Below are 24,787 nucleotides of genomic sequence, written 5' to 3' on the forward strand. Positions count from 1 at the left end.
TTGTCAGTGTAATCTTTGCATACTCAGGATTATTAAGCAAATGTTGAGCCAATGCTGTGCATAAAAGAGTTTTTACTCATGTCAGAGTCATAGTCACAGAGTCATACAAGCAAGTCTGCACTGACATAACTACACTAAAGACACTCTAATCCCAATGTCCTGCACTTGTCCCATATCCTTGAACGTTATGATATTTTAAGTGCTCATGCAATTTGTTTTTCAAGATTGTCAGTTTTCTGGCCTCAACTACGTTCCCAGGCAGTACATTCCAGATTCCCACCACTTTCTGAATGAGAAACCTTTTCTCAAATGCCCTCTGTATCTCCTGCCTCTCACCCTAAAATTATGCCCCTTGTGTTATCTATCCACCCTGTTCATACCCTTCATAATCTTATACACCTCAATCATGTGCCCCTCTCCCAGTCTTTCGGGCTCTAAAGAAAACAATCTAAGCCTATCTAGTCTTCTCCGTAGAGGTCAATTTCTGCATCCCAGGCAACATCCTGGGGAATCTCCACTGTACTCCCTCTAATGGTATCACAGCTGTCTTGCAGTGAGGTGACCAGAAATGCTCTCAGTATTCCAACTGTGGCCTAATCAATATTCAGTACAAATCGTCTCAAAACTCGCTATTCAGTACAACTCCAATATTATCTCCTTGCTGCTATACGCTATACCACAACTGATGAAAGCAAGTGTCCCATATGACTTCTTAACTATCATATTCACCAGCTCTGCAGATTTCAGGAATCTGTGAATAATTACCCCAAAATCCCTCTGTTCCATTAAGCTACTTAGTCTCCTGCCATTCATTAAATACTCTCTCATCTTGTTGTTTCTCCCGAAGTGTATCACCTCACACTTATCAGGGTTAAATGCCATCTGTCACTGCTCAGCTCATCTGACCAACCTATCAATACCTTCCTGAAACCTACAAACAGCTTCTTCGCTATTCACCATCCTACCAATCTTGTGGTCATTTGCAAACTTGCTTAACATTCGCCGCACATTTTCATCTATATCATTTATATATTTAACAAACAATATTTCTGATGAAGGGTCTAGGCCCGTAACGTCAGCTTTTCTGCTCCGAAGATGCTGCTTGGCCTGCTGTGTTCATCCAGCTCTACACTTTGTTATCTTGGATCCCAATACTGATTCTTGTGGTAAAACACCAGACACTGGCATCTGGTCCCTCGAACAGCCTTCTACTACTACTCTTTGTGCCCAATTACTAAGCTAGTTTTTGATCCATCTTGCCAAATTTCCTTCAATTCCATGTGTTTTAATCTTCTCAATTAGTCTCCCATGTGGGGAGACTTAGATTACATCAAGATTATATAGATTACATATAGATTACATCAACTGAACTTCCCTCATCCATACACTTAATCACATTTTTGAAAAGTTCTAACAAATTTGTCAGGATTGATCTCCCTCTGACAAAGCAATGATGACTATCCTTGATTAACCCATGCCTTTCTAAATGGCTATTGATTCTCTCCTTCAGAATTTTCTCCGATAGTTTCCCTACCACTGAAGTGAGACTCATGTGTGTAATTTCCTGGTTCATCTCTATCACTTTCTTGAAAAGTGGAACCACATTAGCTATCCTCCAGTCCTGAGGCGTCCAGAGAGAAATTAAAAATGTGTGCCAGAGCCCTTGCGATTTCCTTGCCTCCCACAGTAGCCTGGGATGCAATTCATCTGGGCGAGGGGATTTGCCCATTTTTAAACCTGAGAGCCTCCAATTTCCTTTGTAAAACTGTGCAAGTTCCCCTCAGCCCCATTTCCTGAATTTAGTACCTACATTCTCCTTTTCCAGAGTGAAAACCAAAATGAAATATTAATTCAACACCCTTCCATTGTCTTGTGGACTCACACACAGATTGTCACCGTGGTTCATAATGGGCCCTTACTCTTTCCCTGGTCAACCTCTCCCTTTAATGTATTTATAAAATATCTTGGAATTCTCCCTAATCCTGTTTGCAAGTCCTTTTTAATCTACGATTTTGTTTTTCGAATTGCTTTCTTAAGTTCTCTCTTGCAGGTCCTATACTCCTCAAGGGTGGCAACTAACCCTTTGGACTTGCTGAAAGCCCTTCTCTTCTTCCTCATTCAATCCTGAATTGTCCTTGGCATCCAGAGTTCTCTGAACTCATTGCCTAAACTTCCCCCAAAGAACACATGTTGGGCTTGCACTATCACTAAAATGTTCCAGATCCAACACTACAGCATCTCATTAAACCTTTTACGCATTTATACAAAAAACTCTCCTGGATGAATTTCAAGAAATCTGTGTCCACTAAATCCTTAACACTATGACTATTGCAATTTATGTTGGGCAAGTTGAAATCCTTTAGTGTAATTACCTGATTATTACTCTAACACACCTCTGTGAACTGTCAACATATCTGCTCCTCTATTTCCGACTGCCTGTTTGGAGACTACACTCTCAGTGAAGTGACTGCTTTCTTAACATTCCTCAGTTCTACCCACAAAGCCTCGTTTGAGGACAGTTCCAAGATATCATCTCTCTAGTCCAGTAATTAACTCCTTAATCAATAGTGCTACACCACACCCTTTTTAACATCATCTTCTGTCTTGACGAAACATCCTAAAGCCTGGAATGAGAGGTTGCCACACAACACTACCTCAACCATGTTAGTGTGATAGCAACAACATTACACTTCCTTTTGTCAATCCATATCATTAACTCATCAGTATTAACTGTTACATTCCTAGCATTAAAGGCTGTCCAGCCTTGTCTTACTGTCTTGACACCAAATGTAGCTGAACTCACTCTGACTTTCTTCTTTTGCTACAGCTTGAGGTGTTTCTGTTTTACCAATATTTGTATTCCCTTCTTCTGCCAGATTAGTTTAAATTCCTCCCAACTGCACCAGCAAACTTACCTGCAAGGATGTTGGTCCCAACGTGGTTCAGGTGCAGACGGTTCCATTTGTACATGTCTCACCTGGTCTAAAAATGGTTCCAGTGATACAGGAATCTAAAACCTTTGTTCATGCACCAACTCTTGAGCCACGCATTTATCTGTCCTATTTTTCTAATTCCATACTCACTAGCATGTCACCACTACTTCTTTGCTGAACACCATCGAGAATTGCAACAAATTAGTCAATACAACTTGTCTTTTTTGAATTAAATCTACACTAACATCCACTTTGTCATCCTAATTTTTTCCATGTATCAATTAATTTTATCCCATGTTATTGTCTTTAAAGTTTGCCCTGACATTGGACTGACCAACCTGTGGTTCCCAGGTTTTTCTCCTCATTTTGCCAAATCTTTGCCCTGGAATAACTGGAGACTGCAAATTTTTGTGACAAACATAGTCTTTAACCTGAAATCTGACAAATTGATGCTTGCCTATCATAGGGCATATCCACACCAGCCAGCACAGTGGCATACTTACTTTCCCTCAGAACTGTAGCTGTTCATGCTGCCATCAGTAGATTCCCGGCTGGCTTGTCGAGTCATACGCCGCATTTCCACTGCCATGCCTGTCTCTGTGCTTCTCTGGATGGTATTTTTGGATTTCCTCCCTCCAGTTTCTGTGGAAAAACACAGCTTTGAAATTATCAAGCAATATTTTTGTATCAGGCTCGCCCAACAACACAGAAATCAAGACTTGAAAAATCTTTGACATGTCAATTGCTGCTTCTTACATTTACTAAATTTCAAAGTTACAATGATGGATTATTTGAAGGCCAGTTTAGCAAAGCAGCCTGAGGTTCAGTGAAAACAGAGCCATCTTGTATCTTCCACTCTCTACAACTGCATGTTATCATTACAATATTAATATTTTTAGGTGCTGTGCTAATGTTTCAGAGATGTTGACATTTTTCTGGTATCTTAACCAAGTGCTAATGCCTTAACTATGTGCCAAGACACTAACGGTCACACTCCTTGCTTCCAACTGAAATTTGAGACTGGAATTTCCACTCAGTAACTCAAGCAACCTCTGTGTAAGACACAGATCAAAACACAAAAGATTGATACTTTTTCATCAAAGGTGACTTACGGTTCAAACCACTTCTGCTAAAGTTTACAGGCCTTGCCCATAAAGTCTACCATGCTACAAGTTTAAAACTGAGGGATTCTACTGGTACTGCAAGACTCTTTGAATTCATAGATTAGTAGCAACCTGCTGCACATATTACCATGTTTGTCATTTTGACTGCCTGACTTAAAAAGGAATGCACTTACTTTAGAAGTAATTGAGAGAATCACAAAATTTTGCTTAACATGCTTGCACTGGCTCTATTATCGAGAATAAATCACCTGTCTTTTCTCAATATTTCTATATACTATTTCTGTGACATCAAAGCATCCAATGCGCTCTTTAATGTCTCAATTGAACCTGCCTCCACCACATTTTCAGGCAGCGCATTCCATACTCTACTTGCTGTGTGAAAAAGGCTTTTTCCAAACAATATCTCTGCTTCATTTACACAACACTTTAGAACATAAAACGTAGAACATAGAACAGTACAGCACAGTACAGGCCCTTCAGCCCATGATGTTGTGCCGACCTATTATCTTACTGTAATATCAAATGACTCTGCATACCCAACACTTTACTATCCTCCATGTGCCTATCAAACAGGCGCTTAAATGACCCTAATGTACCTGACTCCACTACCACTGCCAGCAGCACATTCCACGTGCCCACCACTCTCAGTGTACAGAGCCTACCTCTGACACCTCCCCTATACCTTCCTCCAATCACCTTAAATTTATGTCCCCTCGTAATAGTCATTTCCGTCCTGGGGAAAAGTCTCTGACTATGCACTCTAACTATGCCTCTCAACATCTTGTATACCTCTATCAAGTCACCTCTCATCCTTCTTCATTACACTGAGAAAAGCCCCAGCTCCTTTAACATTTCCTCATAAGACCTACCCTCCAGTCCAGGCAGCATCCTGGTAAATCACCTTTCTCTAAAGTTTCCACATCCTTCCTATAATGAGGTGACCAGAACTGAACACTTTATTCCAAATGTGGTCTAAACAGGGCTTTATAGAGCTGCAGCATAATCGCATGGCTCTTAAACTCAATTCCCCTGCCAATGAAAGCCAACACACCATATGCCTTCTTTACAACCCTATCAACTTGAGTAGTAAGATCCCTCTGTTCCTGCCAAGAGCTCTGCCGTTAGCCCTGTATTAGGCATTCAAATTCAACCTTTCAAAACGAACCACTTCATATTTTTCCAGGTTGAATTCCATCTGCCACTTCTTTGCCCAGCTCTGTATCCTGTCCATGTCTGTTGCGATCTGTAACAGCTCTCCACACTATACACAACTCCACCAATCTTTGTGTCATCGACAACTTACTAAACCACCCTTTCACTTCCTCATCCAAGTCATTTATAAAGATCACAAAGATCAGGGGTATCAGAACAGACACCTGTGGAATACCACTGGTCACAGAGATCCAGGCTGAATATTTTCCATCTACTACTACCCTCTATTGCACAGCTAATTTGGTATTCAGGCAGACAAATTTCCCTGAATCCCATGCCTCCATACTTTCTGAATGAGCCTACCATGTGGAACCTTATCAAATGCCTTGCTAAAATCCATATACACCACATATACTGCTCTACCTTCATCGATGTGTCTTGTCATATCCTCAAAGAACTCAATCAGGCTTGTGAGACATGACCTGCCCCTCACAAAGCCATGCTGACTATTTCTAATCAAGCTGTGCTTTTCCAAATAATCATAAATACTATATGAGGGAACCTCCCCAATAATTTGCCCATCACAGCTACTGGAGAAGATACTGAGGGATAGGATCTATTCCCATTTGGAAGAAAATGGGCTTATCAGTGATAGGCAACATGGTTTTGTACAGGGAAGGTCATGTCTTACCAACTTAATAGAATTCTTTGAGGACATGGCAATGTTGATTGACGAGGGAAAGGCTGTAGATGTCATTTACATGGACTTCAGTAAGGCGTTTGATAAGGTTCCCCATGGCAGGCTGATGGAGAAAGTGAAGTCACTTGGGGTCCAGGGTGTGCTAGCTAGAGGGATCAAAAACTGGCTGGGCAACAGGAGACAGAGAATAGTAGTGGAAGGGGGTTTCTCAAATTGGAGACCTGTAACCAGTGGTGTTCCACAGGGATCTGTGCTGGGACCACTGTTGTTTGTGATATATTTAAATGATCTGGAGGAAGGTGTAGGTGGTCTGATCAGCAAGTTTGCTGATGACACTAAGATTGGTGGAGTAGCTGATAGTGAAGGGGACTGTCAGAGATTGCAGCAGAATATAGATAGACTGGAGAGTTGGGCAGATAAATGGCAGATGGAGTTCAATTCAGGCAAATGTGAGGTGATGCATTTTGGAAGGTCAAATTCAAGGGCGAACTATACAGTAAATGGAAAAGTTCTAGGGAAAATTGATGAACAGAGAGATCTGGGTGTTCAGGCCCATTGTTCCCTGAAGGTGACAACGCATGTCAATAGGGTGGTCAAGAAGGCATATGGCATGCTTTCCTTCATTGGACAGGGTATTGAGTACAAGAGTTGGCAGGTCATGTTGCAGTTGTATAGGAACGTGGTTCGGCCACATTTGGAGTACTGTGTCCAGTTCTGGTCGCCACATTACCAAAAGGATGTGGATGCTTTGGAGAGGAGGTTCACCAGGATGTTGCCTGGTATGGAGGGTGCTAGCTATGAAGACAGGTTGAATAGATTAGGATTATTTTCATTAGAAAGACGGAGATTGAGGGGGGACCTGATTGAGGTCTACAAAATCAGGAGGGGTATAGACAGGATGGATAGCAAAAAGCTTTTTCCCAGAGTGGGGGACTCAATTACTAGGGGTCATGAGTTCAAAGTGAGAGGAGGAAAGTTTAAGGGAAATATGCGTGGAAAGTTCTTTACACAGAGGGTGGTGGGTGCCTGGAACGCATTGCCAGCGGAAGTGGTAGACGCAGACACGTTAGTGTCTTTTACGATATATTTGGACAGGTACATGGTTGGGCAGGGAGCAAATGGACACAGACCATTAGAAAATAGATGACAGTTAGACAGAGGATCTTGATCGGCGCAGGCTTGAATGGCCGAAGGGCCTGCTCCTGTGCTGTAGGTTTCTTTGTTACTTTGTTTCACAAAGTAAGTAAGACTGACTGGTCTGTAACTCCCAGGATTATTCCTATTCCCTTTCTTGAATGAGGGAATAACATTTTCCACCCTCCAAACATCTGGTACTACTCCTGTGGACAGTGAGGAGGCAAAGATCGTCACCAAAGGTTCAGCAATCTGTTCCTTCGCTTCCCATAGTAACTTTGGATGTATCCCATCTGGCCCAGGGGACTTATCTACCCTCATGTTCTTCAAAATTTCTAGCATACCCCCTTCCAATCATCCCGCCTGTTTCACACCGTGCTCACAAAAGTCAAGGCCCCTCTCACTCGTGAATACCAAAGCAAAGTAGTTATTAGCAAAGATCTCCATTACCTCCTCTGACTCAGCGCACAAGTTCCCTCCCCTATCCCTGATCAGCTCTACCCTCACTCTGGCCATCCTTTATCTCGTCACATAAGTATAGAACACTTTGGGATTTTCTTTAATCGTACCCGGCGAGGCTTTTACGTACCCCCTTCTAGCTCTCCTAAGTTCATTCTCTAGTTCCTTCCTGGTGATCTTGTAGACCTCTGGAGCACTGTCCGATCCTTGATTCCTCAACCTTTTTCCTCTTTACTTGGTGTTCCACATGTCTTGTCATCCAAGGTTCCTTCACCTTACCATCCTTTCCTTGCCTCAGTGGGACAAAACTATCCAGTACTCATAGCAAGTGCTCCCTAAACAACTTCCACTTTTCTGTCATGCATTTTCCTGAAAACATCTGTTTCCAATTTAAGCTCTGCAGTTCTTCCCTAATGCATTGCAATTTCCCCTCCAACAATTAAATACTTTCCCATACCGTCTGCTCCTATCCCTCTCCATGACTATACTGTCACTGTGATCACTGTCACTGAAATGCTGTCCCACCAACAGATCTGATACCTAGGCTGGGTTGTTGCCAAGCACCAAATCCAAATGGCGTTCCCTCTACTCGGCCTTGAGTCAGAAATCCTTCCTGGACATACTTGACAAAATTTGCTCCATTCAAACTATTTGCACTTAGGAGGTTGCAGTCGATATTAGGGAAGTTGAAGTCACCCATGACAACAACGTTATTACTTCTACACCTTTCCAAAATCTGCTTCCCAATCTGTTCTTCAGTGTCCCTGTTGCTGTTCAGGAGTCTATAAAAATCTCTCAATAAAATAGCTGCTCCTTTCCTGTTTCTGACTTCCACCCACACTGACTCAGTAGAAAACCCTCTCGATGACCTCCCTTTCTACAGCTATGATTCCATCCCTGATTAGGAATGCCACTCCTCTACCTCTTTTACCTCAATCCCAATTTCTTCTGAAACATCTAAACCCCAGAATATCCAACAATCATTCCTGCCCCTGTGTTATACAAGTCTCCACAATAGCCACAACATTGTAGTTCCAAGTACTGATTAATGTTCTAAGTTCATCACCCTTATTCCTGACACTTGTTGCATTAAAATAGTAACACTTCAACCCATCACACTGACTGCAACTACGCCTTATCAACTATCAATCCTTTCTCACTGACTCTCTTGCATGCTGTATCTGCCTGTGCACTAGCTAACCCATCCTCTGATCTGCAGCTGCGGCTTCCATCCCCCTGCCAAACTAGTTTAAACCCTCCTGAAGAGCCCTCACAAACCTCCTGCCCAGGATGTTGGTGCCCCTCGAGTTCATGGGCAACCCGTCCTTCTTGTACAGGTCCCACCTTCCCCAGTTATCCCAATGATCCACATATCTGAAGCCCTTACTCCTACACCAGCTCTGACATTAATCCTGACATTACTACCCTGCTTGTCCTGTCTTTTAGCTTCCAACCTAACCCCCTCTCTTCACTTTTCAGGTCCTCATCCCTTTCCCTAGTTATGTCATTGGTATCGATGTGTATTATGACTTCCTGCGCTCCCCCTCCCCCTTAAGAATCCTGTAGACTCGATCAGAGACATCCCTGACCCTGGTACACAGGAGGCAATACACCATCTGGGGGTCTCGCTCGGGACTACAGAATCACCTGTCTGTTCCCCTAACCATGAATCTCCTATCACTATCACTCTTCTCTTCTCCCCTCTTCCCTTCTGAGCCACAGAGCCAGGCTCAATGCCAGAGACCTGGCCACTATAGTTTTCCCCTGGTAGGTCGCACCACCTGCCCCCACCACCCACCAGTAGTATCTAAAGTGGTATACTTATTATTGAGGGGAACAGCCACAGGGAATCCCTGCACTGTCTACTTATTTCCTTTGCCTCTCTTGACAGTCACCCAAGTTCCTTTAAGAAGTGTCACCAGACCCGAAGAGTTAACTCTGTTTTTGCCTCCACAGATGCTGCCAGACCTGCTAAGCTTTTCTAGCAACTTTGTTTTTGTTCCTTTATCCTGTAACTTGGGTGTAACAACCTCCCTCTAACTCATATCTATCACTCCCTCAGCCTCCCCTATGATCTAGAGTTCATCCAGCTCCAGTTCCCTAATGCGATCTGTGAGGTGCTGGAGTTGGATGCACTTCTCGCAGGTGAAGTCAGAAGGGACACCAGTAATGACCCTTACCTCCCACATCCTACAAGAGGAGCACACAACTGCCCTAGCTTCCATCCCCTCCAGATTGCCAAAAGAATAAAAAAACAAGCTTACTTTACTGACCTTCCACACAGTCTTCTTTTTTGTCTAGAGGAGGAGGATGGGTGGGAGCCAATGCCTGAAGATATTAGTTCATTTACCCGACTTATACGGGAACCTTACCTTCCCGGATTCACCCTGGTTCGCACTGTCACGTATCCCACCTTTGAAATTAATAAGGCCGCTGACTCACGGAGCAAGCTTTTTTTATTCAGGACTCTTACATTTCCAGCTACTGCCCAGCTTGTGCTCTCATCTCTCCCACCACTGAAATTAAAATCTAAGCCCAGTTTTCATGTTCCTTTTGAGGGCAGAAATGGCTTCTCACTGTCTACTTTATTTACTTTCTTCATAATGTTGAAAGCCGCTGTCAAATTTCCTCTCAACCTTCTTCTCTCCAAAGTAAACAGTCCTAACATCTTCAATTTATCCTCATAGCTAAAGTTTCTTATTCCTGGAACTATTGTTGTAAATTACTTCTGCACTCCAATGCATTCACATTTTCCTATAATGTCGTCCCCACAAATGTACACCATACTCCAGAACAGGTCTAATAAATGTCTTCTACAAGTTCAACATCACCTCTTTAAGATCCACTCAGCTGATTGTGGAAGAGTTTGTCTCATGAGGAAAGATTGAGTTGGAAATACCAATTGGAGGTTAGAACAACGAGAGATTGTTCATTTCAAACTCCACTTTAAGACAGGGATACAGAGGAATTTCCTCTCTCAAAGCCAACACTTTGACTTGTGTTGAGTCTCTCATCATTTTTCTTCCTCCATAAGTCCCTCATCGTCTAGTAGCTGTGGCACCTCCTTTGAAAATGATTGACGGAATCAACGCCCAGCACCTCTTCAGGCCCAACGATCATAGATTGAAAAATATTTTAAACTTCAATTGCGATCTATTGTCAATGATCTCTGGTGATTGACATAACTCCAGGAGGGAGTCATTCTTTATCTATCTATTCTATCACCTTTAACCTTGCATAATTTTGAAAACTTCAATTAAGTGATTTCTTTGTTTTTTCTGTTCGGAGTAAAATTCAAAAACCTGCCAATCTCTACTCAGGACTGATTCCCCTGGTAACATCATGGTAAACCTTCCTTTCTGGGGGCGTTTCATCCTTCCTGAAATATGGGATTCCCAATGGTCCACAATGCTCAGAGTGTCCATTCTATCCTGCTCTATTCTTCTTTTTATGAGCTTAATGCATGGTTTATTTATTCATCTTATCAAGCTGTCCTGCCACCTTACAGGTCTTGTGTATGTGGACATCAAAACCTCTCTGTTCATTGAAAGCGCACTAAAATGACCCTCTTAACAGTCACTTATCTCTCCATATTTATGCTCTCAATGATCATCAGCTTAAACCTTTCCTCATTTAATTCCCTCCACCCATTTCACCATTATGCACTAGGTATGACTGTAACTATTTTACAAAATGTGTAATCTACAAAGCCATTATATTGTCCCCTGCACCTGGCTCCAGGGCAATTATATACATGGACAAGAGCAATGTATCCAAAAGTGATCCTCAATAAATGCTACAAACACAATTTCCTGTTGCTGAGCCTGTTTCACATCATAGGATGAAGTCTAATGACAGTGGGATAAGCATCTTCATTGGGTATTAATAGCCCACTTCAGTGCACTCATTTGGAATAGGTTGGAAAGTCTTTTCTCAGATCTTCCCATCATAAGCTCAAACAGGCCAAAGTTCCCATCCACCATCCTCCCACTTGATGAAATGCCCTTCTCTGAAATGTCATGAGAGTGGCATTAAATAACATCCTATCGTGAACAAATGTCTCTGCTATTTTTTACTTTTTCTCCTTCAGCAATCTTTTGCTAGTTCTACAAATTTCTCCCTTGTGCTTTTGAGATGTATTGACTTATACATTTCTGTTCCCCAGTTCCTCCAGCCTAAGCAAGTTAGTTTAAACCACCCCTATCCCTGACAACTCCAGTGAACATTCACATTAGAACATTACCCCTGGCTCTGTTTAGAATGCCGAGTGGGAAGGAGGAGGTCATTCAGACCATTCATCCTGCTCTAACTATTCAAAATGATCACGGATGATCTCACTGAGGCCCGAACTCCACTTATTAATAGTCCTCAGTAATGCTTAACTTTCTTTTCAGTCAAAAAATCTGTTGAATTTTGCCTTCAATATATTCAACGACCCAGCCTGCACTGCTGTTTCATAGCCTAACAAGCCTATTAGTCTCCTTCTCATTTTTATGTACACTGGGAGATACGCTCATCTTGAAGTATGTCTCCTAGATCCAGACTCTCTTACAATAGGGAACATTTGTGGAATCAATAAGAGGGAGAACCAACTCCCTGCAAACCCAGAAACCATCCCAGACACACTTACCTCCGAAACAAAGGGACTAAGGACTGCTGTCGAGGGAGTACGCCTTGCAGAGGCAACAGCCCTCCCTAGAGCTCCGCTGAGTACAAGAGTTGTTCTTACCTGACTAAGCAGCAGCCACACCTAGGGGAGATTCCCAGCCCCAGGGAACTGAATCCAAAGGAAGGCCACACCATGGCCTTTCCACTGTCTTATTGGCATGCCGTTCAATAGCTCATTGCAAAAAGAGGTAGAGCGGCTCTCTTGTAAACTTTCCACAGACTGAAGGGATCCCAATGCCTCAAGAATATTCCCTTCATTTTAGCATTGTGTTGTCAAGACCCCTCTGAATATTATTTGTTTCAACAGAATGCTCAGATGATATTTCTGATGAGAAAGGTACTGAGATGAAGAGAAATGTCTTCATCCAGAGACTGGTGAGCATGTGGAATTCTCTTCTACGAAAAAGAGTTGAGGCAAAAACATTGAATGTTTTCAAGAAGGAGTTAGATTTAATTTTTATGGCTGAAGCGGTCAAAGTGTATGAGGAGAAAGCCGGAACTGGGTATTGTGTTGGACGAGCAGGTATGATCATTAAATAGTTGAGCAGACACGAAGGGCTGAATGGCTTCTATTTTCTATGTTTCTATGAATCATCTTCACTCTTCAAAACATATCTGAGTCAATGTCCCACCTGCTTGATGTTCCCTCATAGGTCAAACCTTTCTACAGCCTATAATCTTGTATTTGCCCAATATCTAGTGCCAATGCCTCAAGATTCTGAAGCCCTCGCTTTCTCATTTTTCCAGCCAAACATGCTCCTTTGTTCCTGTTTCTGTACTCACTCACACACGAGACTGGGACTAAACCTGTGGTTACTGCAGTACTGGTCCTGTTTATAATTTTTTTAATGTTTCTGATAAACTGCCTGATCCACGCTTCCAAAAATAGTTTACAAAAGACCCCCAGGGATCTTGACAGGGTGGTATGGAGAGTATGTTTCCTCAAATGGGAGGAGGAGGAGAACGGGAGCCGTTGCGGGGTTGGGTGGGAGTGTGGTGTGGTTGTCGATGACTGTTTAAAAATCAAGGGTCATCCAACTGGTACAGAAATGAGGGAAAATATTTTCTCACAGATCTTAGACCTTCCTGAGAAAGGCGGTAGAAACAGAGTCCTTGACTATTTTTAAGGCAGATGTGGATAATATCTTGGTAAGATAGGGAGTGAAAGGTTATTGGGGTTAAGTGGGAAATTGGAGTATTAGTTCAGCAATGAATGTATTGCATAGTGGAGCAGGCTCAAGGGCTCACCGGTCTATTCCTGCTACTAGCTGTAAGAATCCTGCATTTCTACTGTTTATTTCCCCCCGTGCACGGTTTGAACATTCTTCCTGTGTCTGCACAGGTTTCCTCTAGATGTTCTGGTTTCCTCGCACTGTCCAAAGATATGCAGACTAGGTGGAGTGGCCATGCTAAATTACCCATAGTGTCCAGGGATGGAGACATTAAGAGACTGTCAAACAGTTCCTCAATGGAAATTGAATGTTAATGAAAAGAGACCACTGATCAGGGCCAATGCAAGAATGCCAAATTTCTACTAATTTCTACCACATATTCTGTGAGAGAAAAGGGTGCTGATGCTTGTTCTGGAGACAGCAGCTGGGTGGTAATTCCAGTTGGCAGGGTGCTAATGCCATTCTAGGAGAGCCTGGCAGTAGGCAGAGTTAGCTGATTTGTTGGAATTTGGGAATGCCAACGTCCCACTCACATCCTCGTTACATATGAGTTACTCAAAGCTCAGAGAATCATTCATTGGTCTATTTGAAAGGAAATACTTTGCTAAGGCAAACTTGGCTTCATTAAAACTAGAATTAGGAGAATTGGGATTAGAGTTAGAGCTGAGAAGTTAAATTCTTATGATCAGAGTTAAATAGAGTGGACAGCCGGAGACTTTTTCCTAGAGTGAAGGTAGTTATTATGAGGGGGCGTAGTTTTAAAGTGAGTAGAGGTAGATATAGGGGAGACATCAGAGGTAGGTTCTTTACTCAGACAGTGGTAGGGGTGTGGAATGCATTGCCGGAAAGGGTAGTAGAGACGGCCTCATTTGGGGCATTTGAGTGGCTATTAGATAGGCATATGGATGAAAGTATAAGGTGGGGTGGAGGTTAGATAGACCTTAAGATTAAGGTAAAGGTTTGGCACAACATCATGAGCCGCAGGGCCTGAAGCGTGCTGTACAGTTCTATGTTCTGTTACTTTGTGTCTCTTTTTAAAAGGAAATACAAAAAGTTTCCCAAAACTAGAGATCCAAATGATGAGGGACAATGATGCGTTGAAGGCAATTAGTGTTAGTGAAAAGAGTGTACTGAGAAAGTAACGGGACTAAAAGTTGATAAATCCCCAAGATCTTCCCAGAAAGTTGAAGGAGTTGGCTATAAAGATAGTCAATGTATTGGTGATATTTTTCCAAAATTCTTTGGATTCGGGAGAAAATCCTACAGATTGGAAGGTAGCAATTAACTATTAAGAAAGGAGCAAGGGAGAAAACAACAGTTCTTACTATCTCTGAGTGAGGGATCCACAGACCTACCAGCTTTACCTAAGTGGTAGGGAAAATGTTAGAATCCATCACAAAGAGTGTGATAAATGGGTACAATTTGGTCTCCTTATCTCGGGAAAAATATTATTGCCATAGAGGGAATGCAATAACGATTCAAGAAATTTGTACTTGGGAGAGGCTAGACTGACCTATGAAAAGAAACTGGGTAAACTAGACCGAGTTTAGATAGACAAAGAGGATATTGGTAAGAAGTTTCCTCTTGTTAGGAAGTCAAGAACTAGGGAGCAAAATTTAAAAGTAAGACAGATGCCCTGTAAAATGATGAGAAAGTTTTTTTTATACTCAAGATGATGAAATTCTGGAATTCTCTAACTCAAAAGGTTGGAGAAGCTCAGTCGTTTGAATATGTTTAAAATAGAAGTTGGCAGATTTCTGATCACCAGTGTTATACAGCCAGATAGGGGTGGCACAGTGGTTAGCACTGTTGCCTCACAGGAACGGCGGTTCAATTCAACCCTTGGGTGACTGTCTGGGTGGAGTTTGCGCATTTTCCCAGTGTCTGCGTTAGTTTCCTCCAGATGCTCCAATTTCCTCCCACGGTCCAAAAAGGTGGCGGATTGGCCATGCTAAATTGTCCGTAGTGTTCAGGAGTGTGTAGATTATGTGGTTTTGGGGGGATGGGTCTGGGTGGGATGCTCCAAGAGTTGGTGTGGACTTGCTGGGTCAAAGGGCCTGTTTCAACACTGTAGGGATTCTTGATTCGATGCTTCAAATTAGGTGGATTGGCTGCGCTAAATTGCCCTGTAATGTTCAGGGATGTACAGGTTAGATGTTTTAGCCAATGTTAGGTTAGGGAGCAGGAATGGGTCTGGGTGGGGATGCTCTTCGATAGGTCAGTGCAGATTTAATGGGCTGAATGGCATCTATCTGCAGAAATTCTACGATTCTGGGGAAAAGACATTCATGAATTCGATCAGCCATGTATAATGGCAGAGAGGCTTGATGGCTGAATGGCTCACTCCTGTTCCTATCAGGTTATTTTGCTGTCTGCCTTTTTTGCAACCCAGCTATCCAGCTTTCTATTTCTAAAGGTGCTGAGCTTAAAGTATCAAAATCTCAGACAAACAAAAGGTCATTTTGATGGCCTGCTCACCACTGTCTACCCAATGGGAGAACCTGGTCTTTCTTTGATCACCATACACAAACTCTTCATGATCTAAAATCCCTATTGGGCTTTTCCTATGAAGCTTGTTGATATTTTCTAAGCAAGTTGTTATTATACACCTCTAGAGTCTCCTGGCTCAGAGTTAGGGACATTACCACTGCACCACAAAAACCCATGCAGCTTCTTGGTTTTTTTATGTTACAATCTCGGACGGGAGGGAAACATTTAATAGAATTAAACAGTTTTAATGAGATTCAACTTGCATATATCTAAACCACACCAGCCCATGGCAGTTTTTATCTCTCAATTAGCATCAAGCAAAGTGATTTTCTGTTGTTTATTTTGTCTGAGAACCTGAGCATAATGCTGTTGCCTTTCATTGTGATATGACTGCAATGGCATTTAAGGATTACTTAAATGAAATAGCCCAACACCGCAGATGCTGGAAATCTGAAATAAGATTTTTTAAAAATGCAGGAGAAACTCAGATCTGGCAGGATTCATGCTGAAAGAGAAACAAAATTAATATCATAGAATCCTTACAGCGTGGAAGCAGGCCATCAAATTCACATCCACCTTCAAAACAGCATTCCCACTCAGACCCACCCCCTCCCTGCAATTGCCAGGACAAGTCCAGCAAGTCTGCACATCCCTGGACACTATGGGCAATTTAGCATGTCCAATCCACCTAGCCAGCACATCTTTGGACTGTGGAAGTTAAACTGGAGCACCGGGAGGAAAACTGGTGAGAATGTGCAAAGGGACCTTGACTTTTGTGAAGATGGCACGAAACAAGCAGATATGCTCAAACAGGTTGATTTTAGAAAGGAGGATGTGCTAGGCATTTTGAAAAGTATGAGGCTAGATAGGTCCCCTGGGCCAGATGGGAGAGAATACCCTTAAGTGCTACCTGTGAGAAACATTAAGAATGCTCAATTGCCATTTATTTGTAATTTTCCAGTTGCATAAGGGACACTGAGCCAGACAGGATATACCCAAGGTTACTACAGGAAGTGAGGGAAGAGATTGCTGCCCCTTTGGCAATGATCTTTGCATCCGCACCATTCACTGGAGTAGCACCAAAAGATTAGAGGGTGGCAAATGTGTTCAAGAAAGGGAGCAGGGATAATCCTGGGAATTACAGACCTGTCAGTTTTACTCCTGTGGCGGGCAAATTATTGGAGAGGAAAAGCATAGTTTGATTAGAAATAGTCAGCATGGCACTGAGAAGGGCAGGTCATGCCACACAAGCCTTATTGAATTCTCTGAGGATGTGACAAAACACACTAATGAAGACAGGGCAATGAATATGGTGTACATGGGCTTTAGCAAGCCATTCCATAAGGTTCCTCATGGTAGGTTCATCCAGAAAGTAAGGAGGAATGGGATTCAGAGAAAATTGGCTGTCTGGATATAAAACTAGCTGTCCAATAGAAGAGACAAAGGGCGGTAGTAGATGGAAAGTATTCAGCCTGGAGCTCGGTGACCAGTGGTGTTCCACAGGAATCTGTTCTGGGACCTCCGCTCTTCGTGATCTTTACAAATGACTTGGATGAAGATGTGGAAGTGTGGGTTAGTAAGTTTGCCGATGACACAAAAGTTGGTGGAGTTGTGGACAGCGTGGAGGACTGTTGTAGGTTGCAACGGGACAGTGACAGCAGGCAGAGCTGGGCAAAGAAGTGGCAGAGGGAATTCAACCCAGAATAGTGTGAAGTGATTCATTTTGGGAGGTTGAATTTGAATGCAGAGTATAGGGTTAATGGCAGGATTTATGGCAGTGTGGAGGAACAGAGAGATTTTAGGGTCCCTGTCCATAGATCCCTCAAAGTTGCTACCCAAGTTGATAGGGTTGTAAAGAAGGTGTATGGTGTGTTGGCTTTCATTGACAGGAGAATTCAGTTTAAGAGCCGTGAGGTTATGCTGCAGCTCTATAAAACTCTGGTTAGACCACACTTGGCATATTGTGTTCAGTTCTGGTCCCCTTGTTATAGGAAAGATGTGGAAGCTTTAGAGAGGATGCAGAGGAGATTTACCAGGATGCTGCCTGGACTGGAGGGCAGGTCTTATGAGGAATGGTTGAGGGAGCTGGGGCATTTCAAATTGAAGCGAAGAAGAGTGAGGGGGACAAAATAGAAGTGCACAAGATGATGAGAGGCATAGATAGAGTGGATAGTAATCGACCTTTTCCCAGGGCGGAAATGACTATTATGAGGGGCATAATTTTAATGTGACTGGAGGAAGGTGTAGGGGAGAGGTCAGAAGTAGGTTCTCACATAAGAGAATGGTTGGCCTGTGGAATGAGCTGCCGGCAGTGCTAGTAGTGTCAGTTGCACTAGGGAAATTTAAGCAACTCTTGGACAGGCACATGGGTGATAGTAAAATTATAGGGTATACTGGGTAGTTTGATCTAGTGGGATAATAGGTCGGTCCAACATCGTGGGCCGAAGGGCCTGTACTGTGCTATACTGTTCTATGTTCAAAATCCAATGAAGTTAGGAACTTTGCCTAATTAAATCTTAATTCTTTGACCTACACATTGGTCCTGTCCTGAACTGCTGGGTAGTTACTTAATCCTGGTAGTGTGTGGCAATTTACAGTAATAAATGATTAAATAAGGCAAATTGCCTTATTGACTTCCTCACACCCATGGAAAATCAGCAATCTACAAAAAGATAAATATTGGATGCTGGACCGTATTTTTTTTACATTCTGCTTATTTGTTGTCTTTCACCCCAATACTAGTGTCATTACTAAGCAAACAGTATGTGTACAGTAACACGGATTTTTAACCAGTGCTCAAATCAGCCTACAAAGAGTTAAAACAGCACTGCAGTGGCTGTCTTTCAAAGACTAGACAGATGGTACTTCAGTTTTTAGACTTCTTTGCTGTGGCATTTTCCAAAAGCTACTTGATAAACTAAAGCTCAGCTGGTCTACTTAGCAAAGTTCTCACAAACAATGGGGCAGAAATCAGAATGGACATCCATTCACCATTCATGGAAAATGCACCATTTTCTGCATCTATTTCAGGATTGGTGTTTTCTTTCCCCCCAATAACCACCAGTCCTCGATCAAAGGGGAGGCTCCAAATGTATCTGACTGTGTTTTTCTGCACAGCTGGCTCCTTTGCTGGGCCAGTACCTTCCAGTTGAGTGGTTACAGGTTCACCAATATTGACAGACTATAGGCTCAAGGAGAGGAAGTGGTCAGCACGTATTGGAGCTCATAGTAGGGAAAAATTATATTCAACATGGTAAGGGCTGTAAAGCCCAATTCTTGAGTGATCATTGACAATTAATTACACACAAACACAACAGCATTAAGAACCAGTAGGTTTTCTAACATGGGGTACAGGGAGGGGAACTGTGATATGTAGTGCTTTACTGTTCATGCAGTTTAAAACAGAGGCCAGTGAATTGTGCACCATCTCAGTTATGAGTCATTCACAGCCAGGTCAGACAGAGGCTCCTCAGCCATATCAAGCAATGCTGAACACAGGGTTGACCATCTCTGCAGAAACCATCACCTTATGAGACAAAAGGCTGCCACAGGGTGATCCTAAATACATTACATTTATAAAAGCCTTGTGCAACTTTAAACATTCATAACTTTGGAGGTCCATATTATAGAAAGCATCGTGAAGGATTGTAAATTGCATGTGAAGGTACAATTCATGAAATTTTAATGCATTACAGTTTAGCTTTCCAGGCTTCAATATACTTGTCATCTTTTGTGGCACAACGTTCAATTCAAAGTTTCAGAAATCCACTTTATAATTTTCTGTTGCCATTTTCACTTCCAATATTGTAATCTATATTCAAATGAAAACATTTCTATAAACTTATCTCCTGTTAGATGTTATTTGTCTCTATCACATGGACATCCAGTTATTAATACCTAAAATTACATAGGTAGTTCTGCTTTGCATTTCGATAAACCTACTTCCAGACACTCTGCAGTTGTTTTGTCATCATTGTTCACGCTGTAATCAAATTTCACAAAGGATAGAAATTGCTGGAAATGCTCAGCAGGTTTGTCAGCATCTGTGAAGAGAAATCAGAGTTAGTATTTCAGATCGAGTGACCCTTCCTCAGAACTGATGGTAGCTCGGAAAATGTCAGTTTACATGCAGAAGATAAGGTGTGTCGAGGGGTAAGGAGTAAATGATAGGTAGGGATAAAGCCCAAAGAGAGAAATAAAAGGTCCTGAGCTTTCAGTTCCCTGTCACTTCAATGCACCACCCTGTTCCCTGGCCAACATCTCTGTGTCAGGCTTGGTATAGTGCTCTTGCAAAGCTCAGCACAAACTGGAAGAACAGCACTTCATTTTCCACTTGGGCACCCTGCAGCCTTCTGGGCTCAATACTGAATTCAATAACTAGTGAATGGAACCAGGTTGATCTTGTTGACTATGAAGTCATTGATCAGGGTTGTTAATGTGGGCAATCAGGAAAACCCTGGCTGACTAAAATAACCAGGAGATGAGAATCTCCTCAGTTGAGGAAACTGAATCCAAGCTGGCTGGCCACGGCCAGTGTATTGTGTAAAAGTTAATAAAGGGTGACTTGGTGATGGGATACCAGCCTCTGTGCAGTTAATTCAGTGACGATGAGAGAAAACATGCCTGAAGAACATTTTCTTGCTGCAGTCGTCTTAGATTTGGGCATTTAAGCATTTCTGGCATCATGCCTTTATTTGGAAAGCTTGACTCATTTGATCCTGCTGTTGAAGACTGGACCCGGTATGTGGGAAGAATGCAATTTTTTTCCAGGCAGATGACACAGGGGCAGATGAAAAGTAGTAAGTGTCGGCAATCACAGAGCCATACACAGGGCATATCCTGAGCAGGGAGATCCTAAGCCAGGCCACAGCAGAAACCCACAACAAAGCTGAGCATCAGGCAAGTGGCTAAAAGTTCTTCAGGATCTGGGTTGGCAAGCCATTGTAGTTGCTGTTGGTACATGGCTCAAGAGAGCAAAGAAGTCCTCCAAGTCCTGACATGAGAAAGAAAACTCATAGGCTGGTACCTAGGAGAGTGTACACCCCCTAGAAAGTCCCCCGACATGTGGGTTATAAAAATTAAATTGCTTCACGGCATCCAAATCGGAACTGATTAGAATTCATGTTTGGTTAAATGGTCACCCAGTTTCTTTAGAAATCAATATCAGTGCAACTGTATCTATGGTTGCAGAATTGATATTTAACAAGATTCACTCAGGCCTTCAACGCTTAAATTTGCACAAAACCTCAGCCAGATTGAGAACATACACTGGGGAACTGCTGCAGATTAAGGGTACAACTTCGGTTCCAGTCTCCTATGAGAAGCAGTTGGTGCAGTTACCACTGATGGTGGTAAAAGGGTTGGGACCAAGCATATTGGGCAAATTTAGTTGAGAAGGATTCATCTGGATTGGCTCAACAATTTTTGATTCAAAAATAGCTGTCTCAGTGAAGTCCTAGTGAAATATCAGTTACACTTCAGGAAGGGCTTGGGGCTGTCAAAGGGGCCAAAGCCACTTTACATGCTGACCAGGAAGCAATTCTAAGATTTTTAAAGGCCTGTCTGGTGCTATTTGCCTTGGGGTAGGAAAAAGTAGAGGGAGAAATCAGTAGGCTGGAGAGTGAAAGAATCATCAAACTAGTGATGGTTTACCGAACAGGCAGAACCAGTCATATTAATTGTAAAGCCTAACGGCTCAGTTTGCCTTTGTGGGGATTTTAAGGAAACAGTAAAACAACTTCTTGCAGCTGGATAAACACCTGATTCCTTGCATAAAAACTTGTACACAAAGTTGGGGGAGAGTGGGGCAGTTGAGGGGGGGAGGCATCCTATCATTTATGAAGCTGGACATGAGATACACATACTTGTCATTGCAACTGGTTGAGGAAGCCCAGAAGTATATTACAATTAATACACATAAGGGTTTATATCAATGTACAATTATATCAATGCCATTGGGGTGTCATCAACCCGTGCCCTTTTCCAGTAGACCATGGAGAACATTTTACAACAGCTACCCCAGGTTGCCATTTATCTGGATGACGTACTAATAACAGGGAAGACCAATGATGAGCACCTGGAGAACTTGGACATAGTGTATAAATATTTCTCCCAGGCAGGCATACACCTTATAAGAAAAAAATGTGTCCTAGGCACCCCGAGTGACATATTTGGCTTATACAGTTGACAAAACTGGGTTACACACCTTGGATGAGAATGTGAGAGCAATCAAAGGAGCTCTGGCTCCCATGTCTGGACCACAGCTTAGCTCTTTCCATGGTCAGAGAATTGTTACTGAAAATTCTTATGTAACCTGGCCTCCTTCTTGGCACTCTTGCACCTGCTGTTGAAAAACAGTCAGCCTTGGAAATGGGCATGTCACCTGTAGGCAAGTGAAAAAGCAGCTATTATCACCTAAGGTGTTGGCCTACTACGATTGAAAGCAAGAGGCAGGGCTGACATGCGATGTACCCACATATGGTATTGGGGTAGTGTTGCCACGCTGGTGGCCTTATGGAGAGGAATGTCTGAAAGTGTACACTTTCCGGTCTTTGGCTGATGCTGAACACAAATATGCCCAGACAGAGACAGTTTGGCAACCATCTTTGGTGTGAGGAAGTTCTACCAGTACCTTTACAGATGGGAATTTGTCATCGTAACAGATCACAAATCCCTGCTAGGGCTACTGAAGGAAGACAAGGTGGTGCTACCCACAACTTCTGGTTGAATTTGATATTGGGCCCTTATTCTCAGCGTGTACAAGTACAAGTCAGAACACCAACCAGAAAGCCAAGTGGCTAATGAGGATGTCTTGAGCTGCCTCCCACTGGCAGATACTCCTCTGATAGTGCCTCCCCTAGAACAGTCCATTTCGGTTTTAAACTTGCTGGACATCCTTCCAGTCACCACTGACAACATCTGATTATGGTTACAAAAAAAAGTCTGGTCCCAGCAAAACTAAAGCAGCTGCTGATAAATGGAGGAAACAGGAAGGCCATCACAACCAGGATTGAAATCTTTCTGGACCTGGCAAAATCAGACCACTGTAGAAGATGGCATATTACTATGGGAACCACGGATGCTTGTCTTCCGGAAACTGGCTGAACTCCACCAGGGTTTCCAAGATTAATTTGCAAGCAAAAAGCAATATTTGGTGGTTGGGGTTGGATACAAACATAGCTGCATTGGTGGGGCAGTGCCCAGAGTGCCAATTAGGACAAGGTTTGTCACCAGCAGCACCAATCATGGGAATAGCCAGGATAATCCTGAACTCAGTTGCATGTCAGCAATGCCGGTCCTTTCAGGGTCTCAATCTTCCTGGTCATTGTGGACATCCATTCAAAGTGTTACATGTGTATAAAATTCGTTTCTGGCGGTAGGAGGTATGGGTGATGATATGTGGTGGTGAGGTGAAATGGCAGGACAGATGCCAATGAAGCCTCAAAGCAAAAGAGACAATTTAATTCAGGGTACAACATTTTGTGCTGGAACCATGGAATTAGCCCTGTAAGGGTACAAGGTGAGGTTGAGACAAGATCAGGTCCTGTGGCTTACAAAGTTTGGGTAGGTGATACAGTCCTGAACAAACATGTGGATCACCTGAAAGCCATTACCTCTCAAACAGAGCAGAAGCAAATCATACTTGGTCCTTCAGAACAGCCAGAAGGCCTGTCGGAAACCGTAGTTTCACCTCCTCCATTTAGGGTTGAGGAAACCTCAGAGATGGATGCACCCTCGATACGATTACCACTGGAAGAAGAGGAGGAAACTCTCACAAGATGTTCTGGATGCATGAGGTGGACTACGGTCTGGTAGACACTACCCGTGTCTCAGTCTGAATCAGAGGAACCAGACTTAGGGCAAAAATGTTGCAGGAAAAGTTACAAGACAATGACCAGTCCTTACATCCTCGGTCTTTGGGTGGGGGAGGGATGGAGTGATTGGAACCAGGTTGACACCGTTGCATGAGGTCAGTGATTGACCCAGGTTAACAGCCCCAATCAGGAAAGTCCTGGCTGACTAACATAACCATGACATGAGAATCTCCTCAGTTGAGATGACTGATTCTGATCTGGCTGGCCACTGTCAGCACACTGTCACAAGAAATAAAGAGTGACTTGGTGATGAGATACTGGCCTTTGCATCATTATTTCAATAACTTTAGCGCTTGAGCTCTCCCATGTCCTTACCCCAAACCCCAAACCCCAGGCCTTATTATCATATAGACTACTATTTCATACCACCTACTGATGGCACTAACAGATCCTGTCGCTATTCACCCTTCTGGCCAAATCATTATTAAATCCTTTGTTTTTCCAACTGATTTTCTTTCTCATTGGGCTCTGTCCCTACCTATCGTTTATTCCTTACACCCCTCCCCCAACCCTTTCTTCTGCATTTAACCGACATTTTCCCACCTACAATTAGTTCCAAGGGTCACTTAGCTGAAATGTTACCTCTGATTCTTCTCCACAAATGCTGCCAGATCTGCTGCATATTTCCTGCAATTTCTGCTTTTGTTACTGCTTTACAGCATCCATGGTTCTTTTTTGTATTCACAAAGGACAGACCTATTTTATTTCTGCTGCTTATTTTCTCACCTTCTCTCCTCAAGGTGCTGACTCCTGTTTCGGTACGGGTCCAAGGGTACTGGGCACCCTCCAGTACCTTGCCCAAATGGCTATTCTTCATGTGTGACCCTAGGCAGTGAGCACAGATAGTCAGTGTTGGCAAACTAATCAATTGTGGAAGGCACCATGGCCATATAGTCATAGAGTCGTACAGCATGGAAACAACTTCGGTCCAACCAGTCCACGCCGACCATGTTCCCCAGCTAAACTAGTCCCACCTGCCTTCATTTGGCCCATGTCCCTCCAAACATTTCCTATTCATTAACTCATCTGTCAGTTCATTCCACACATGAATCATGTGTAAAAAGATTGCCCCTCATGTCCT

The 24,787-nt window shown here is 42.9% G+C and overlaps 1 protein-coding gene across 6 annotated transcripts in view; it reads right to left on the reverse strand.

Annotated features, from left to right (window-relative positions):
• The window catches only part of LOC125452394 (regulating synaptic membrane exocytosis protein 1-like), a 596,477-nt gene that overhangs the window by 48,227 nt on the left and 523,463 nt on the right, over window positions 1–24,787 (reverse strand). For 5 of the 6 annotated variants that reach the window (XM_059645492.1, XM_059645491.1, XM_059645490.1 and 2 more), the window contains 2 exons: window positions 24,433–24,531; window positions 3,437–3,575 (listed from right to left, as the gene is read on the reverse strand). In XM_059645492.1, the coding sequence (XP_059501475.1) occupies window positions 3,437–3,575; window positions 24,433–24,531 (238 nt within the window). Of the gene's footprint in view, window positions 1–3,436; window positions 3,576–19,774; window positions 19,794–24,432; window positions 24,532–24,787 lie in introns of those variants that run through there. The other variant, XM_048530713.2, reaches the window with a different exon arrangement.

This window comes from Stegostoma tigrinum, chromosome 4 (assembly GCF_030684315.1).
Source record: "Stegostoma tigrinum isolate sSteTig4 chromosome 4, sSteTig4.hap1, whole genome shotgun sequence".
NCBI classification, from domain to species: Eukaryota; Metazoa; Chordata; class Chondrichthyes; order Orectolobiformes; family Stegostomatidae; genus Stegostoma; species Stegostoma tigrinum.